At 39.2% G+C, this 20582-nt stretch overlaps 1 protein-coding gene across 4 annotated transcripts in view; it reads right to left on the bottom strand.

Moving 5' to 3' along the window:
* The window catches only part of TXNRD1 (thioredoxin reductase 1), a 50687-nt gene that overhangs the window by 11135 nt on the left and 18970 nt on the right, over window positions 1-20582 (bottom strand). For 3 of the 4 annotated variants that reach the window (XM_021296235.2, XM_065038880.1, XM_065038873.1), the window contains exons 2-11: window positions 17442-17551; window positions 15160-15282; window positions 11028-11100; window positions 10794-10913; window positions 10013-10155; window positions 9769-9884; window positions 7770-7995; window positions 4841-4933; window positions 3044-3120; window positions 1255-1411 (exon numbers count right to left, since the gene is read on the bottom strand). In XM_021296235.2, the coding sequence (XP_021151910.2) occupies window positions 1255-1411; window positions 3044-3120; window positions 4841-4933; window positions 7770-7995; window positions 9769-9884; window positions 10013-10155; window positions 10794-10913; window positions 11028-11100; window positions 15160-15246 (1092 nt within the window). In that variant the 5' untranslated portion in view covers window positions 15247-15282; window positions 17442-17551. Of the gene's footprint in view, window positions 1-1254; window positions 1412-3043; window positions 3121-4840; window positions 4934-7769; window positions 7996-9768; window positions 9885-10012; window positions 10156-10793; window positions 10914-11027; window positions 11101-15159; window positions 15283-15420; window positions 15574-17441; window positions 17552-20582 lie in introns of those variants that run through there. The other variant, XM_065038890.1, reaches the window with a different exon arrangement.

The following is a 20582-nucleotide window of genomic DNA, read 5'->3' as shown; positions in this document are numbered from 1 at the left end:
AGTGATTGTAATTTCTACAGATTTCAACTCTATTACTTTAATTTGGGACTGAGGATCAACTAAGATGCTGCTTTGTATTCTGTCCCTACCTATCCATAAGACTTCATTATGTTTCATACGATCACCCAGATTTGTTACAACAGCAAAGTAAGCTAGGTTCCCATTTAAGTAGTTACTCATGTCTTGGACTCACTGAAAGAGATGATGCTTTCTTTGGCAGCATAAGGATTTTCATACCTTGAGAGACAGTTATCTGGCATAAAATGGAAATTAAGACATATCCATAGTATTGCAGCAACAAAAAAAATTCTGGCTCCAGCTACATTTTCAATAAATGTTGCCTGGCTGATGTAATGACATTACGCACGCTGATTCAGGATTCTGTTACCGCAATACCTGCCAGCCTAAAACAAACAACTCAATCAGGCTCTAAATCTGACCGACAGCTGAACTTGATATGAATACAGCAGGCTCTGAAAAAGAAAAACCTTTATGCTCATGCCCTGTGGTTATGAAGGTGAGACAAGCACCCACATCGATGGTGCTTGGATAACAGTTCTTTAAAGGCACTCTCCTTTCCTCCTGGTTTAAACATAAGGTGTAAATGAGCACCCATGTTACTCCTATTTGGACTAACATACCTTGACTGAAACCTAAAATTGCACTAGTGTGAAACATAAACACTGAACTGACAAATTCAACATCTCAGGTGTAAGTACATGCTGACTTAGAGGTACATTTGATCTTCCTTTATGTCTATATTAAATTATAAACAGAACTATGTATTACATTGAAAACATGGATAAGAAGTGAAAAAATTAGTGGAAATAACACTGAAAATGAAGAGCATCATGAACCCCTTTTATACTCTACGGACAGTAGGTAGGTTTAGTAAACTGCCTGTGAATTAGAGTTAAAGCATTTAATGGGATGGGACTGAATGCTGACTTTTAGGGAAGACAGTAGAGTTAAAAACAAGTTAAATGATCTCAGTTAATTGTAGTATCATTATACTCTGAGAGAAAAAGAAAACCTCTTAATAGGAAAAAAAAAGAGAGTACTGCAGAATCCATAAGGTATTAATTTCATCCTACACAATTAGCAGAACATATCTGCAGTAATAACTTTGCAAGCAGAAAATTAAAGTGATCATCAGAGCTAACCCTTAAAAGCCCACTGAGTTTACCATGAACAACCAGACTTGCATTCTGGACTTAGGAGTAGAGCAACAACAGTTCCTTAAGGGTTCCTTACCTTAGTAGTTGCCCCACCATAAAGCCGTTGAACTAACAATCTTCCTGCCTGGATTGCCACTGGTGTGAGCTCCAGCTTGTCCTGCAGTATATCACCAACAGCATAGATATATGGCACATTTGTTTGCTCCTCATCATTGACAGGAATTTTTCCTGTTCTGAAATTTGAATTAAGAAGAAAAAAGATTCAACTATTCTGCTGAGATGACTGGAGGTCTGAATAAACTTGCAGGAGTTAGGCCCTTTAGCTTTAAGAGAAAGACACATATTTCAAGTATGAGGAAAAGAAGTCATATTCATAGTCATACAGTCTTGGGCAAGAATGTAACGTAGTGCCAATTTTACCAAAACCTAGAGGAATTTACACACCAAATAAAGAGGCAGCCTGTGAAGATGAAATTCATTCCTTTCCTCAAACACCCTCTACTACCAGCTGAGCTGTGTACAGGCAGCCTTGAGGAATGACAGGAAGAGACATTCTTACACTCAAGCTATAGGACAAAAGAATTTTTCTGCTATTGAAATTCCAGTTCTGTGGCTGAAGCAGTTTCTATAAGCTTACCCTTCAGGCTTCTGCACAGAGACTGGTCAAGCTGTTAGACAGCCAGCTTAAGGGACAGCCAGAAAGCTTTTTAGCATTAAGTGTACTGAGCTAATGGAAGTTTTTAATTATTAATATTTCCTACTTTATTAATAAATAAAATAGTGCAGTAACCACTGCAGGAAACACTTGTAACAGGGAAACCTAATCAGACAGGCACAGAAAGAGTCATGCAGTTACTTGAGAGGCCAGCAGTGATTCCTGTATTAAAATCCAACTTTCTCAATGTTGCTCTAGTTACCAAATATACATTTCATGGTAATAATTTTATTGTTCATTCTATTAAGCTAATAATAGGTGTCCTGATGTCAGAAAGATGTGTGCTGTTCTACAAGACAAAATGAGTCTGCCAATTTTGAGTGGCCCAAAATTTCCACTTGTTTAGAACATCGTAACAGTTCCCCTCAGCACCATCAGTCACTATGTTCATATATAAACTGCCCCCTGCACTCTTCTCCCATGGACCACCAAGGCAAGTTCATGGTCCTACATCTTGTCTTCAAGGGGAACACCATCTAGGACACACATGACTAGAAGATGTTTCAGTTACAAATACTGAAAATGTTACCCATAGCTCCACCCCCTGGTACAACAACCTCACTACATTAAACATGAAATGCTCCTCTATGGGAGACAGACTGCTCCCAAGGGATGCTCTAAGGCAAGAAACAAACTCCTCTAAAATGTAAAACACATCACCAACTGCAACTGCGAGTCTAAGCAATGGTATTTTGACTATATTTTAAAATAAACATATAGCAGCATTTACACACAAAACATAAACAAACCATGCCACACTAAAAGCCTATATGAACAAAGAGATCTCTGCCCCAAGAGGTAGTAGAGAGAAAAAAAAAAAAGAGACATGAATAAGAGTATGAGGAACAACTGACAGATGCTAGAAAGCCCAGTCACTGGAAGAAGCTGAGACTGACCTGTGAACCCAGACAGAACGGAAAGACACTTTTGACTCTCAGTATTTAGGAGCTGACATTTCAGTATCAAAAGAGCAAATGTGGCAGCACTATGGCAGAAAATGCAGCTATCTGCTACATGGTCTCCTATCCAAGCATAAACAGGAAACAAATTTTTCCTCAAAGCGTTTGAATGTCTGCGCCCCATTACCATCGCAAGAACAAATGAGAGAAGCTCAGCAGTCAGTGGTGTACAGACAGACAGCTGTCCTTACTTTTCATTGATCTGCACTCCAACTTTGTCCAAACCGATGTTTCTTGTGCATGAATCTCTTCCAATTGCTATCAACACCTGCAATACAGCAATGCATGTTACTGAATCATTAAAACCTCAAAGGAGAATTTGCATGTAGCTATCTATTATTTTCATTATATGTTATACTAAAGATTAGTACCTAAGGCTCAGTCACATTAAGATTAATAAGTTTGTTACCCATTGTACATTCATTGAGTTCAAGACAAGCCACACCATCACCATGACCTAACAAAAACAGGTCTTAATGATAAGATTAAATACAGCCGAATAGCCTTCCCTGGAAAAATACCCCAAGAGTATTCCAAATGAATTGGTTAGGGTCAGATTCTTTACTTTATTTCTTTACATTTTTACACCAAAGTGTTATACCATAACCCTACCAGAGCAGATGACCCCAAAATGCTCCATAAGGAAAGGAGTCTTTAGGAAGGAAAATTAGACACTTAGGCAAATAGAAAGACCCTAAAATAATCTTTGTTTTGATCAGAAAATATCATTTACTTATATAGGCTCTCAGCCAAGTCACTGCCAAAGAATATTATTTGCTTGATATTATTTGTTTGAACAGTTGTCCAGAACGATGGACAGACCAGGCCAAATTCTTAGCCATCCTGTCAACTCGGCTACCTTCAGAAGCAAAACAAGTTCCAGCCTATACTACCACAAGGAAAAGCGCTATGTGCTTTGCAGTCTTGGACAACTGCCCAGGTAAATATGCTATGCTTCTCACACAACAATCAAGAACTGTGCTGACAGAATTCTAGATCTGCTTCAAGTCCTTTAGATGACCAAGCATGCCAGACCTTCAGAGCTCATTGCTTCTTCGAGGAGTGACAGCATTTCACTGAAAGATGTAGCAGCAATAAGAAACTAGAAGTTTCCTTAATGAAAAGATGGCAGTGATTTGCTGGCTAAGCAGCTTTCACTACTATGGACCAGGAAAAATAGTATTACAACACTGTGCAAGAGCACTGTTGTTCCTGTTAAACTTTCTCATAATATCAGCCCTCAGATGCGCTCAGGCATGTCCTTCTTATGGAATGACTGATGCACTATATAGGTAAACGACGTAATTGGCACACAGTATTTGCACTCTAAAATCCCAGGCTGGCAAGTGCGTGTCTTCATGCATTTTGGGTAGTTCCAAATACTTTATTCACGACTATTTTTTTTCAGCATCAAGCTTAAGAAAATTAGTGGGTTGAGGGATGACGGAAACAGTTAACCCAACATATAATGGCATACCTGCACACTGCAATTTGACTGTTTTAAGTGTGTAATGAAGTTCCTGACTGACTTGCTACAGGCCATTAGATGTTTTTCTGAAAATGCTGGGTCAACAACAGGTCTTGAGAAGACATGACACCCATTTGTTTAGTTCTTGCAGAGATCATTGTTTTGCGCTAATTCCAGATCATGTTTTAGTTACTGTGAAAGCTATTAGAAATGATCACTTACTGTTTATGTCAAACATCCCACTGGGGAAAACTCCTGCAACTGGTTCCACGTGACCAAGCGCATCTGCATCGCTAAGCTAAGAAACAGGTTTCACAAGCATGCAAGTGCACATGGGACTCATGCCCACGGATTCTGGGACTTTTGTCACATTAATTACCTCTTGATTGTGTGCAATTAGCATATTGTAGTGATTAAAATAGCTTTGAAAAATCTAAACTATGGATAAAGACACCCCACAAAATCTCAACGTTAAATGGAAGGTTATCTCATGTTCTTTGTGTGTATAGACAGGACTCACAGTATTGTATTCGCCTTCAATTATTTCATTCCCATTTGTGGACTTGGCTATAACTTTCAGTCTTCCAGGTGTTCCTTCCTCAATCTGCTCAACCTACAACATTAGATGAAAAAAAAAAGTTCTGTTTCAAATAAAGGTATGCAAATGTCTCACCACATATCTTATAACCGAAAATGAGTGTTTAACCATCACCTAAAATTCAAGTGTTCATTCTAAAGATATTTTCACCTTTCTCTAGATTTGTGATTACATATTTAAACATTTTGGTTTATCTCCATGCATTTATTCTTATGACCAACACAATAAGACTTTGTTTCTGTTTATAAAAGTTGATTAACAGCTAAGTTATCGTCCAAGTCCACCACATGATTTGCTGGCATCAACTGGGGCAGAGGAGTTGAGGAGGAAGGGAACTCTTGCAAGACTTGGAAAAACCATTAGGTATTTTCTCTAACTGCACCTTGAGGGTCATCTTGCCTTCCATCCATGGGAAGCCACAGTCACATCCCAGCCCTTAAGCAGTAAAAGCCTTTGCTCTGTTTCACTATCAGTCCAATATGTAAAGCTGCCATGGCCTTGCAGGACAGGGCAGCAGCTGGCTAAGGGACTTTGAAGCTGCATAGGTGGATTCTCTTCTGTTCTCATCAATGTTCACTGGACTGTGAGGACAGGACTGGAAACCCTCAGCAACCTTCCTTCCCTTACCCTCCCTGGAACAGAAAGGTGCCCTCGCTGCTTCCCACGGCTGGCTGTACGTACAAGAAATATGTACACGTGCAACACTAAATTCTGGGATATTTTTAGTGTTCATTCCACAGAAGAAAAGGTACTTTTCAACAGCTGCTCTAGCTCCTGCTTCATATTCAGTATTTGAAGACAGCAACAGCAAAATTTCTGATGGAAGTTCTCCTCTCCTTTTTAATTTAAAAAACCCCAAACCTTCTTTGCCATTCTACTAACTATGTTAAACTGCTTCTATGCAAAGCCATTATTTACAATTCCTCATCTCCTCTCTTCAAACATCCCAACAAAGGGTTTTAATAAGCACAAAATGCATAACTTCAAAAACAATGTTTGAAAGAGATGAGAAGACTTGCTAAAAACATATCCAGCAATTTGAATCTAAAGATATGCTCAGCTAAAAACAGGGCCAAATATTTTATTCCCATTGAAATCACAGACATGTAGCAAAGGGACAGGGTAAAATACACATAAGTGTATTTTATGACTAGGGTGATGGACTCCTCTTTGGATGCATGTGGAGGAGACCACTCGCTGTTTAGCTGAAATAGAATAGAATCATTTTGGTTGGAAGAGACCCTCAGGATCATCAAGTCCAACCACATCCTAACTCTAGCACTAAACCATGTCCCTAAATGGTTTGAGGTTTTATGAAGGGCAGTAAGCTTTTATGCCTTTAACCTTGGCCCCAGCAAGGCAGCACTTCCTTCACTTCAGAAGTGGGTCAGTCGAGCCTTCTGCTCCCTTTAGAAGACAGTCTCCTCCAATCACAACTCCACTTTTTTTGTTTTGCAGTTGTATCTGATGTGGGGTGACCTTGTCTCCTCTTACCATCTTCCTCAATGTTGCAGTTTGGTTCTTCAGTAGTTTGGGTCGACTCTACAACCCTCCTCCTTCATAGGTCAGGCAGCTGCCACTGACCCCTATTCCTCAGCTTGCTGAACTCCCCATGCAGGGCCTCATAGGCACCTGCTGGGAGGGTGGTGAGTCACTGCAGCTGGAACTCAAACCCACAACCCCTGGTAAATAAGGCCAGTGCCTCATCCACTGGGGCTCCACTGTGATCTGCATCTTGTAAAATCAGCTTCCTTCTTTCCCAGAAAAGCCTACAAAAAGCTGCATCTGAAAGCAGTTCTATAATCACCATTGTTTTTCATACGGGATGGGATTTCCACAAACAGGCATATATAAAAGCAAGGTTCCCTGAAACCTTGACTTCACACAGCACATTTCTTATGCTCTGTGAGAGGAGGTCAGATCCACAGTGTGGTACATGGCAAGTGCATTTTTTAAGCTACTCTTGATATTGCTAAGGCTGAAAATGAACAGTCTTCACTTGATTTAATGCTTTAATCTCCAAAGTGTTCAACTCTGTAACATACTGGTTTAACACAAAATTGAACACTGCTTAATACATTATTTCCTATTTCACAATAATTAAGCTTTAATTGTGAAAAGAACATTAAGAAAAATACTGTTAGCACCCTCTGAAGTCTTTGATAAGGCAATTTTACATCAGAAAACCCCCAAAGCTTATCTAATCTGCTTTTCAACCTGAATTTGCCTATCCATATACATAACTAACTGCACAAGTACTACTACTGAATTCAAAGAAAATTGAGCAAGTATTTAAGGACTCTGTCAAGTGAAGCATAGATATAGATGGATACTTTTAAAGCCCATTTACTTTTCTGCATAGTCCACTGATCCTGGGCACATAAGCAATATTTGCTGGCTGAGAATTTGAGAACTGGCTATGAAAAATATGACTATTTGTGAGGCACAGGCCCTGATCCTACAGGAAATTAGGCATCTGTTTAATTATGAGCCAGCAAGAAGTTTCACAGATTTCAGAACAACTGCTGAATTTAAACATATTCAACATTTGCCGGACCAGAATTAGAAGTAGTAACAGCATTTTTAATGCAACATATACTAACCCATCTAACTATGATGAAACAACGAATTCTGGAATCTCACAAAATTTTAATAAGACGACTAAATTGTACCCTTCAATTACATAGGATTCATGGACTTATTAAGTTTAAAACAAAAATTAACCCTTACTATATCATAGCAGATCCTGTATCGCAAATTCAACTTTTGTATTCACTAAAATAATTTACATCTTAAAACATTTTCATAGTATATTGCAATCAATTGCAACCATGTACCACTTTGAGCCTACCTTGATTGGCACAAACTCCCTAATAAATTTGATTCCATGTTCTTCCATATATTCGCCAATTTTGTTTGCCATATCCTGGTCAAATCCTCTTAAGAGAATGGATCTCACCATTACAGTGACATCTAATCCAAGGCCTACAAGAAATCCTGCACATTCCAAGGCAACATAGGAAGCTCCAACCACCAGGGTTTTCCCTGGACAGTAAGGCAGAGAGAAAAGATCATCACTGCCAAAAAAAAGAAGAGAGGATAAAAGAAAACAAAGTTAGAGACAACTAGAAGAATGTATTGTGCTTTACATTTATCCAATTTCTTCTGTAAGAACAGGACTTTATTCATCTTCCTGATCACTAAAAAAAAAAAAAAAGAGACTTAATTTTCTGGAAATTCAGCTGGAATACAAGATCAGTACAAATAAAAAAAAGAGTATGAAAATTCTGAATCACCATAAAAATTTAGAGGTGTTTTTTTTTACAGAAACTTATGAAAAAGTGTTAAAAAGGTAGGTTGTTTTTTTTTCTCTGAATCTTGCTTCAAATATTTTGCTGCAAATTTCAGCTCCTGAGAGCTAAAAGGAAGAGGAAGGGGTTCAGCTTTTAGATTAAAATATCATCTCCACTTCCTTTAAGACTTACCCTTTTGCTAAAGCTTTATACACAGTGCCAAATATACATATACAATAAAACAAATTAATGCAAATCACAGTAACAGGCAGAGACAGAAGTACGAAATTATGGAAAACATGTTTATTTCCCTGCTTTCCATTTCTTTCAACTGCTTCATCAAACTATAATACGTCAGTTCTACCACACTTTGGACCTAGACTACAAAAGCAAGGCTCCTCAAGGAACACGGACTCATGGAAGTATCACACTTACTCAGCCGAGACTTAGGCAGTGTTTGGCAAAGCAATTCTCCGAAGATTTAAATCTAAAATAAGTGTCTCCTTCTCAGCCAACAGCTGCAATGGCTAAACAATGACGCTCTCTGCAAATGTTGTGGTGGCATAAAATGTGGGTAATTAAAGGCTCCATCATAGCTCCTGTCCTCCAGGGAACCCAGTGAAGATTACACAGCCAGCCTCAATTTGATAGTCTTTAACTCTGGCATTCCTGACTCTTTCACTTTAATGTTATTTTAAAGCACCACTGTACAGGTTATATTATCTGGTACCTTTAATTTCTCTGCTATTTATTAGAAGGGAAACATACAACATGGTGGTTTGGTTTCACAGGAATGATGGCAGTTATTTATTTCATTTCTACAGGTTTGCAAGCCTGTAATTCCAACCTCTCTTTCTACCTTAAGTAACTTAAAAGTTACTCTGGTATGAAAACACATTTCATTCGCATATGATTTTTTTTTTTTGGTCAAAATTGTGCTAGAAGTGCTTGGTCTTGTCAATTAACCAGTCATTTGAAATCAGTTTTCCCAAAAGTTGAATTAACTTCACTGAGTAGCTGGAAAAAAAAAATGGGCTGAGTTTCAACACTGTCCCAATGCACGGAGACAGATACATTTCTGCTGGCTTCACAATATCAACTGCTTTGCAACTCCTACTTTGCCTGATATTTGAGCAGAGAGGTTTCTTCCAAGCAGACTGTGCTCTTCATTATCAAAAAAAACTTCACTATATGAACTGAAAGACCACAAGGACCAGAGAGGAAGTGGGTGTACTGGTAACTGGGGCAGAGCTGATGGATTAATTTTATGATGGACACACACATGATTTATGGTATTCTCTGTTACTGCTGTTATCAGTCAGAAACAGAACCACCCTAGCCAGCCGCCCACAGTCCTATGGTGTCTACTACACACCAATGTTTTTGGCACCTTAAAATCTGACTATAGCTATTCTCCTGCTCTTACTTGCCCCTAACAAAAGGTTACATAGGAAAGAAAACCAGCAACCAAGCAGCCCTGCTTGTGCTTCACCATTTTCTCTTAAAGGTGAAGCATTTACACAGAGTGAATGATTTCATATTGCTCTCTGTTTTTACCTGCTAATGCAGTATTCTTTGTCTCCAGGTATACCCAGGTAGCGTGGTCGTTCACCAGTGGCAATGAGAAATCTCTCAGCCGTGTACAGCTTCTCAACCCCTCTTTTATTTGTTGCCTGTGGACAAAGTATTACTCCAAAGTGAGTATCTCGCAGTCCGACCAAGTGAAATACTACTCTATTTGAAAAGCACCTCTATTGAGAAAGCACTACAGGAAGACCCAGCACACATGGCTAGCGAGTACCTTAACTGTGTGTGGCCCGACAAATTCTCCGTATGCATTCTCATACGAGACTTTCTTCTCTCTCAGTGCAACCCGATAGCCCCAGTTCAGTGAACCAATGTAATTCTGAACAGATTCTGTCATAGTCATCCAGTTGTGTTTGACTGTTAGAAACAAAAGAGAAAGGTTCATCTGTCAGTCTGTGACTTCTTCTTTTTCCACTGCCAACCTTGTATTCTCAGTCAGATTTTTCTTCATGACCCAGTCACCTTTGTCTTATTCTTATTTATTCCACAGTAACTCTATTGAAATTCAAAGAATTACATCAGCATAGACAACAAAAGATGCCACAGTGGAACAGGTATGACTTGAAAAATTAAGGCTCACTGCATTATTGATAGTTTTCTACAGAAACATGCTGTAAGCACGTGACATTGCTCAACAAAATGAAGACCATGCATCTCTGAGAGGTGCCTCAACATGTTCCCTACTACAGGATTACACCCTAAATAAATCCCAGTCCTATAACCGTACACATTAGAGCTAATATAAAGGAAAATTCATTTTCTTATGTAGCAGTAATAGAGACCGAAGGAAAGGAAAACCTTGCCTGCAACTACGAGTAAGTTTCTAATGGGGCATTCTGGGGTACTCCCTTAGATGTTGTATAATCTCTCTGAAGTTGCCTCACATTTTTAATGCCAGAATATGTTTAAAATGCAACAACCACTTGACTGTGAAAAGAATTTCTGGATTTTTGGCACAAATGAGAAAACTGCAAAAAAATGTTCTCCTTTTTTACCTTCTTCTGTAAATTGCCATCCAAATTTGCGGGAATCTTGCAAGGCTTGTCCTAGTAAAGCTGCCTGATGCATCAATTTTTTAGGTATACAGCCCACATTTACACACGTTCCTCCAAGACCTTAGAGAAAGGAACAGAAAGTGTTTTTCACATCACTGTGGCTGATCTCAAAGGATAATCAATGTCTCTGAGTAAAGCTCCTTTACAACAGGTTTGCAACAAACAAAAATTTACCCCATGAGTTTCCCAGAGGTGTAGGCGTGACAAAGTCCAGCACCATCACTTTCTTTTCATATTTGGCAGCCTCCTGCAAAACAAATAAAATAAGACATGTATCTAAATATTAGAGTTCAAATTTGGAGTAGATGATAACACCATGCATTGCTGAAAAGCTTGGTGACTTTTAATTAAGTAATAATGAATGATTTGCAAAGGAACAGTCAGACAGCCATCAATCTTCTGAATTAATATGTGCACTCAGTAGGAAAAAAAGATTAAAGGAAAAATATAGGCATTCATCCTGCTACACAACAGCATGGTGCCAGTTTATATATATAAGACTCTGGGAGTCAAACCTTAATTTCTCTCCTCCATGTTGTTGGTTTGTCCACACTTTTTTTTCCAACATGCCATTTACTTTGAACATAGTTAACAAATTCTTCATTAAACCATTTTCCATTCAAAGATGGTTTCTCAAATATTTGTTTGAAATCACACCACACAATGACATAATGACATAAGCAGTCACATGGCCAAGTATTACAACCGTGCTTATCCAATCTTTTTTCTTGTAGTAGAAAGCAAAACTTGATTTTGAGTACAATCTGTAGTGCCAGAATCAGCTCTTGCTCTTCAAGCTAGTCAACCCGCGGCAAGTTGCCTTTAATGTCAGGATGTGCAAATGTCATTCAGACTGCAAAAAGTGATGTTTTCTTTCATGATATTTCCCCTGAGGAGTTGCATTAGGAAATTTACAAGCAATGTGTTTAAATGATACTGAGAACTGGAATTTCTATACTGATTCCATTATTCCCTTTGTGCTTTTAAAGAAAAACGCAAAAATTGACAGCAATAACTGGTACCAGAGAAAAACACTTAAGTAAGCACTACATAGCTGAAAAACAGAGATGACAGATTCCCCCATGAGATGCAGCAAAATAACTTTGACACTTGGAGTAACCACAACTGTGCTGCATGACATGAGTTCTTAGACATGTAAGCAATAACAACTATAGGCATAGGATATTACCCTAAGGCCTTGGGTTTGGTTTGGTATGGGAGGACCTGGACAGCCTCCAGCATTGTGTTACCAGTAATACTTGTTAATCCAAATAGTTGACAATCAGAATTTCGATTCTAAATGCAACTTACTTAATGCAAAATATAAATCATATTTAAAACAACTCAGGCTGCATACAACTTTGGAAAACATTAATGTACTGGATTTCTGCTTCCAATTAAAGACAAGGTTGGCCAAGAAGCTAATTTCTACCCGTTGGTTGCACTTCTGAGAAAGTTTCTCAGAAAGGTGCTTAGGGACTAAGATGCTTTATTATTGCTCCTTTATAACGACAGCTCCTATCCACAGCTCAAAAAGAGCTTTACTAGTGTTAGCTAACTAGAACGCACAGATTCCCAAGCTTACACTCAGCTAAATGTTGACATAATACAGTGCAGAACTGCATCACCACCTCAGTAGAGATCGCAAACAAATTTAACCACTTCTGCAGAGTGATACATGCCCGCAGTAACAAAACCTGCCCCGTGGGCTTTCAAACCTCCCTGGATTCAGTGCAGCGCTGCATGAATGCAACAGGGCTGAGAGGGTTGCAGCTGTTTGGTGCGAGCCAATAGTGCTGGCCTGGCACTTTAATCTGGGTCTGCGGTTGGGTTGCACAGAACCAGCCTGGCAGTGTTTGCACTTGCCATGAAGATGTACCTCTACAATAACAAGCTCCAAGCAGAATACAGAGAGGAAAGGGAAGACATGCACACAAAGCTCCATGTGTAATAGTGAAAAGCACGCGTTTAGTCAACCTAGTTAAAGTGCTACAAACCTGAATGTGGATATCTGGAACTTGGTTTAAGAGCTATGTAGTTGGTTTTTTTCCTTTTATTTTGTTTTGCTTTTTAAAGCACTGTCTATTAAGTCACTAAGAAAATTAATAATCTAAGTCAAAAGTTTATTTGTGTAGAAGAGTATCACTTCAGCTTCATGAAACTGATTTGAAATATACACATTACTACTGATGGTGATATGTCTGTATTGATCTACCATCTTCTGCTCTATTCTACAATCACTTGAGAACACTAAGAAGCAATATGCTTTATACATGGAATTGAAGGAATAAGGCAATTTATCTTCCTAGCTACACACCTTTTCTGTCCCACAGCTGAAAAATGACGCAATAAACATCACTGCTGTAGCTTCACAACCTAGCATTATGTGTACAACAAAGCAGAGCAGCCTCCTTACGGAAATTTCAACAGATGGCTTTTTATTACTGCAAATTGTTTTTGCGTTACTGCAAGCTCCCTCTTACTCTTGTTACTCTCTTCTGTCCTAAAACATCCCCATCCTCTGAAAACCAGTGTCTGCTTCTCACTGTGAGTTCTCAGAATTTTTATAGATCTATTATCATCTTCCTATGCCATAACAATAGTGCCCCTATCGATAGGAAAGCAATAAACTATCAAAATTATTATGGACTGTCCTGGTTTTGTTAAAAAACAAGTTTCTCTTCTAGTGAACTTTGCCCATCAGCTAAAGCCTTTGTATTAGCTGCAATTTCCTGGAGAACCAGATACATGTTTTGGTAAACATAGCAATGGAATGAGAAGTTATTGATAAGCATGGATGGACATCTCATGAGAGGGGCAACAAGAAAGAGGTGACCAAGAAACTGACCAACTATGTATAACATCCCATTCGCGTGAATACTTCATATAAAAGTGGGAGATCACGAGGATCTCATCCCTTTTTTTCCCTTTTGCTTATGGCCGACATCAGGAGAGGACCTTGCTAGTCATCCCTGCGAACTGAGGCCTAGAGAGAGACTGAATCCAGCTTGGTTGGCTGCAGAGTCCAATCCAGGACTTTGGGTGTCAGCTCTGCAGTTGCTGAGACTTTCAAGATTGGTTTTATATATTTTGTATTATTTTCTCTATTCTTATTAGTAGCATTAGTAAAACATTGTTAATTTTTTCAACTCTCTTCTCTCTGTCCTTCTTTTCCTCCCGATCACCTGTCCTTAGTGGGAAGGGGGGAGAGGGAGGAGCAGTAGGGGGAAGAGGGGGAGGAGAAGAGGTTAACAGTACATCTGCCAGGGTTTTATTGTCACCCCACAATCAAAATCCTCGACATGGACACACAGCACACTACAATCCACCACTCAGCACTGCACCCTTCAATTGTAACATGAGTTCTTCTAAGGGACCCAGGTTTAGTGTGAATCCAATGCTATGCCAAAATATTTTCTCCTAATTTTCTTTCATTCTTCAATGACCTCCTTCACTTCTTGAGAACGAAAGAAATGCCTCCTGTCTGAAGGAATAATCCAGCTCCATGTCTGAGCAAGAAAATGCCTAATTCACTTCTAAATAGTTAATTCTACCAAAACAAGAAGAGGGAAAATCTGCTAACTACTTCTCTAAAGGAAAGTTACTGACTTACATTAAATTTCAACAAGTTTCAAATATTTGGGATAATGACAACTCTAAGACACAGCATCTTTTGCACCACTGTGGGTTCTTTTAATTAATTTTAGATATACTTCTAAAAGCAACATCCTAACCAAAACCCATAAATTCTTTGGCTACAGGCAGGAAGTACCAAACCTTGGAAATAAAGGGTGAGATCCTAACTCTGCCTAAGGATAGGCAAAGTCTCCACGTACACAACTATGTAAGCTCATAAATCACAAAATCTCCCCTGTTGTCAAAAATTAAAACAACACATGCAACAATTTCTGAACAGATATTACTTTCAGATAAAACTAGAAACCTCTGGATATTAATTTTAAATAGTTTTAAAAACTTTTCCAATTATGATTAACAATAATTAATTGAATTAATTAACAAGAAACACTGTTGAGATATCTACCTGCTGTTTTCCAACAGCATCACCTCCCACTAGTGAGGACCAAGTTTCATTCTCTTAAGTATACCACGATATTTTAATGTTTTTCTTCTTCAGAACACAAGGAAAAGAATATTGTATAACTAGGGCTAACCTCGAAAGAAATCCTGCTAATCGGGCACAAATGTTATGACCCTACAGTATGAAAAATACACAGATCCAAGATGTTGAGGATGTCACCCACCTACTTACAACGAAAGTATACATTTGTATTTTTTTCTCTCATACCTTGGCAGCTGCCAGACCACCTGAGCCTCCACCAATGACAATGAGATCATAGTCGTAGGAATGCGGCACTGCTGTATTCCCGTTCATTTCCAGAAGTTTCTGAGGCTTGTCTTCCTTGTTGGCCTGAACAGAGAAAAAAAAAGGATAAGGGAACACAGAAACATTACCCACAGTGCTCAGAAGTTAGTACTTTCAAGCAGCAAATATTGTGATAAAGGAACGTAAGTGCATCTGACTTCTCTGAGCTTTGCTTTTAAGTACCTTTTTAAAATTTCATCTTCTTTATCCATCCTTGAATAGCTCAGTACCTATTAGACACTGAACTATGAATTTTCTGGGTTTTTTTGAGCTCTGGGCTTCCTTGTAGAGCTTAGTTTTCCACATTACCTCCAGTGTCTCCTCATACTGTGTACTCCAGGATGAGATACATACCTGTCAACACAGGCACTCCACTAATTTATCTTATCCTTTTCATCTGCCCTAGACTTTCCTAATTAGTGTTTTTCCCCTCCTCCTGCATATATTAGTAGGAAAATACAACAATCATATACAACATTGTAACCATCCACAACTAGCAGCCTTGCCAACTGAACAAATAGAACTGAGTGAAGAAAACTATTTCTGAAAACCACATTTTGTAACATGCTTATGTTTATTATTCCTCTGGTTTAGCACTGTGACTAACTTTGGCATCAAATGGATCAAGTGATCACTATAGTTTCACAAGAAATTATTTCTTTTTTATCAGATGATTACTACCACAGGAAAACAACCATAAGCCCTAAAATGCATTTTGACAGCTGTATGCACTGTCTCCATATACTCTTCCTAAAATGAGCCTTTGAACTTAATTTGCAAAGCTTCAATTTATCAGAGCTTCAGACCTTTAAGCCTCTGGAGTTGCTGGCAAAAACCTCAGTGCCTATCAAACTGCAGGACAAGATCTGGAGTGAGTAAAAATCAGACTTCTCAGATGATGTAAATCAGTGAGTATCAATGAAAATTATGACAAAACCTTGAAAGAAACCCATACTTAGTCAATTCACAAATCTGTTTGCTTTTATTCAAGTATTTCTATGTGTCTGACTGGGCAGAACTTGATTTAGTAATACTGAAATAGTCATGGAAAATAAAAGGAAAGAAAAAAAAAAGACGTTTCCCTTCTCTTTTCATCTTAATTTTGTTTTGCATTAAGCATCCCTTTGTGCCCAACCCATTCTACTGTTGCCTTCCTCAGAGTTTAGATTATTCCCTCTCTGTAACTACAACTGTGTCTACCCTAGAGACTGCTGCCAGTGCAGCCGTATCACTGACAAAAATCCCCTACCCCTCCAGCAATGTCAGCAGAAATTCAGACTGTCCATCTGCCTGTAGATAGTTACCTTTCAACAGTATTTCATAACCTTGGGTAACATGTTAATAGTAGAAACAAAACCTAGAAAACACCAGGGTCTGTTGTGAAGGCATCCAAAAATACCTTAACTTCCTTCCTCTTCTCTTTCTGCTCCATCACCCCAATATACACCCCTACCACTGAATGTACTTTGCACTCAGTTCCTCTTCTTTCTATTTTTCTAACATAGCCATTGGCCAGGCTCAAACTTCCTACCATAATCAGAGTAAGAGTGGAAAAACAGCATATACTGTATTATGACATGCAGTTTCACTTCATTCGTATTTAGGGACATAACATTAGTGGAAGTGTGCCATTCTCACCCAAAGCACACCACCTTGTTTGATCAGCAGCAACAGGATGGTGCAAAGCTTAAGGGCAGACTCAGACTGACACCCACACAGTCATCGGATCCAGCTACCAAGAACGGTATCGTTATGATGCATGTAAAGAAACCACAATACCTACTCACGAAGTTTGCTTAGATCACTACTTATATCATGCTACTTTTTTTTTTCCTTTTAAGAAAAACACTTTTATGTTTTCACATGGATTAAGAAACTTCAGGTTTTATTCCCTACTGTTTGGTTCATATTTCATCAGTTCTTCATAATAATTCTTCATGAAAACATACTAAAAGTTTAGATCCAAGTAGATTACAGCTTACCCCTCTGAAACCACCTCCCAGAACCCCGCTCTAAAGCAGCTGGGATCTTGACGGGGTCCGCTTCCCGTTTACCAGGGGAACTTGTTCATGACCACGATCCCCTCCTGAGAATGGATCTCCTCCATTCTGCTCCCAAGAACCACAATTTAAAAAAAAAAATAGCCTACATTCTTATTCAATGTCAAAATTAAAGCATAGATTTTAAAATGTATCTCTCCCTACCTTTAAAGTTTTCTCATGGTCTCCTATTTGCTTCTCCTGCCCAAAACCAGCTGGCTGTGGAGTTTCTGCCGCTACTTCAGATCGCCCTTCTTGTGGCTTCTGTGCTTCCTCTGTGAAATAAAGAATAAAATAACGTAGTGTCTGGAAAGACGTCCTTTATGAGGGCTGCGCTCCTCAAGAGAAATTGTCTGGGGGAGTGGCCTGGCAGCTTCATTGCTTCCTCATCCGCCGCATTCCTGTCTCAAGGGGGCATTTCCTAAGGCGACCAATGACTCATTTGCAACGTTAGGATGACTTGCTATATTTTTCTGTTTAACGAAAGCCCGTATGAGATTTGGCTGGGATTTCAGTAAGTTTTGCCAATCCAACAGTATGCTTGGAACAAAGCAATTAAATTAGATTTTCTGTGGCTGAGCCTGAAACTTCAGTCTTAAAGGAAAATCATGATTTTTACCTTTCTTGCCCAGAAAGTTATTTTCTTTTCCTGATGTGCTGTCATTTTGTTCAGTCTCATACTTTATAAACTGAAATAGAAGTTTTAATTTTTCTCCTGCAATTAGTTCCCTGGAAACTTCTTTCAGTTCAATTTATTGATGTAACTAGTCTTGTCATGCATTTCTCCCTGCCTCCCTTCCTCCCCCCCCCCCCGGTAATTTCTGCTGTATGGTGTCAATTAAAATATGAAATCCTCTAAATAAATATCTTCAAAATCCTGGAAAAGATCTGTGTTTGCTCACTGGTCATAAATGAATTTTTATATATATTCTGTTGGAGATATATGTATATATACAATAGAAAATGTTAAGTGTATTAGTGGAAAGAAAAAAACTAACATCTCTACATTTGGATACTTTGTTTGACACGGCAAGGAAGAAGAAAAAATAAGAAAATTTGTTACTTGATTGCAATTCATTACCAGCTCTGCCTTTCTCTATATAACTCTGAGTTACATTAGGCTTAATTTCCAACAAATGGGTCAATACACACCTGTTTGTACTTAACCACATAAATACTTGGCACTGCACAACCAGCATTAATTAGCAAACTCTGATACATCCACATATTTAGACAAAGAGCCATACTGCATGCATATACATTCCTTGCACATTGAGCCCACAAGCCTGAAGAGCATTCACACACACAAATGCAAAAAGGCAGTAAGTGAAAATTGGTCTGTAATCTTGTAGTCTCTGATTTCTTCTCTGAAACTTGGTGATTAAATTCCTTTCTCTCACAAAAGTATTGGGAAGAGTGTTTTGCTGATGTTGGCAAAGGGGTTTAAAGATCAGAATTGTTATGCAATAGTTAACAGTAATGATGGATAATGCTTGGCCTATTCTAGATTCAGGAAGGAATGCAGGAATTAATCTGTGCATGTAAAAAAAGAAAAGCAAGAACACAGGTTGTGAACACTGGTCACAATCTTCACAAAGGAGTATTATTTTCTTCAATATATTACCAAAGCTACAGTCCTGTATGTACCTGAAGCAACTGAAGCCTTGTATTTTATTCCTGTAACAAGTCTGAGCAGCCTTCAGGAATGTTCACCTAAAACTGTATCTTCAATGAGATAAAAATCTAGTCATTAGACAATGCAGGTATTTATACAAACACCTCTAATTACTTTCATGTAGGTCTGTGCCAGAGGTACCTACCTTCAGCACTAGCCCCAAAACCCAAAAGGAATCGTAACCTCTGGCAAGAGACTTGAAAGAGTCTGTATGTGGGTGGCTGGTGCCTCTCCCCGCTTGGTTTGGGCAACCTGCCACTGGCAGGATGACAAAGCAGAAACTGCTCTGCACGTCACGTGCTTGCTCACCATGTAATTCCACCCATCAACGGCAATTACAGCAACCCACAGTCCTGGTGAACTGATACTTTCCAGAAAGCAATCAGCAGGTACCTTTTTGCAGAGTAGAGATTGCTAAGGAGAACCTGGACCACCGAGCCACTCTGGAAAATCCTCAGACGCAGTGGTGAGGACGACTCTCTTGTTGAGTGCTACCTCCCCTAAGACCTGGCAAGCGCTCCTTGACATGGGATGAACCGATCTAACAAATCACTACTATCAAACAGGGACAAGCCTGCTGTCTTGCACCGCACTTGTTTTCTTCTTCTTCTTGCTGTCTGTATACTTGGCATCAGCTTTGGTATGGCCTTAGGTGAGCTGAAGCAACCCACTAACCTAGGAGAAAACTAGTCCAGGAGAAGAAAAGATGTGGACAGTTTCCCCCCAGCCTGATAAGCTCAGCCAGCTCAGGGAAGGATCCCATGAGCACTGCAGCCGGTGCCAGGCAGAAAACATACACAGACCTGCATGGAGGAAGAGAAGGCAGCAACATTACTCTCACTGGTAGCAGCAAAACTGCCAGTTTGGCTCAGCACCTTGTAAAAACAGCAAAACCACCCACCTTTAAAGCATTCACCCGAACCCACTTCTGAACCAGACTACGCTAAGCCTCACTGCCGCTTCTTCAGAAATGAAAAACAAATACAGTGAAACAACTATGGTAATTTCAATTAATATCTTTCCTTATCAGGGGTGAGCTTCCTCAGAAGCCAAAGTCCTCCCTCATACTGAGGTCTCTGAACTTTTGATTGTTGGTTGTGTAACTCATGGCAGGGGTGCAAAAAGGCACGATTGGTTTCAAAAGGCCTTGACCAGGAAGGAACATGAGCAGCCCAACACAACAGCCCACATGAGCCTCGTGAGCAGAACTGCCCGAGGATAAGAATCACCTTTCTCTGCAAAAGATGTCCACCCAGGGATCTAACAGGCTACGGAGGCAGGACACGGGCACCCATGGAAAGCACCTACCCTCCAACTACTCACCATGAAGGTCTGTAAGTGGCACTTCAAAGCAAATATCTTTGCTGATTTTGCCACATTTTCTGTATCAGGCTGCAGGGCATTATCAACAAGAATGAACAGCACACTTTTTAAAAACAATGTAATTAAAAAAATAGCTGTCTCTACTCCAGTAGTTCAGAAGACGCCTCTAATTTTGTAATGCTTATGAACAATCAAGTGACTCGCTTTATAGCCTTATCTTCAGACATCAGAGAAGTAAAGGCTATTTCATATTATGATAAACATTTACCTTATGCTCAAATTAGAGTTTTAGCTGGAGAAATTTTCAG

This window comes from Columba livia, chromosome 1 (assembly GCF_036013475.1).
Source record: "Columba livia isolate bColLiv1 breed racing homer chromosome 1, bColLiv1.pat.W.v2, whole genome shotgun sequence".
In the NCBI taxonomy this organism is placed as follows: domain Eukaryota; kingdom Metazoa; phylum Chordata; class Aves; order Columbiformes; family Columbidae; genus Columba; species Columba livia.
This window is presented reverse-complemented; position numbering and strand designations above follow the sequence as displayed.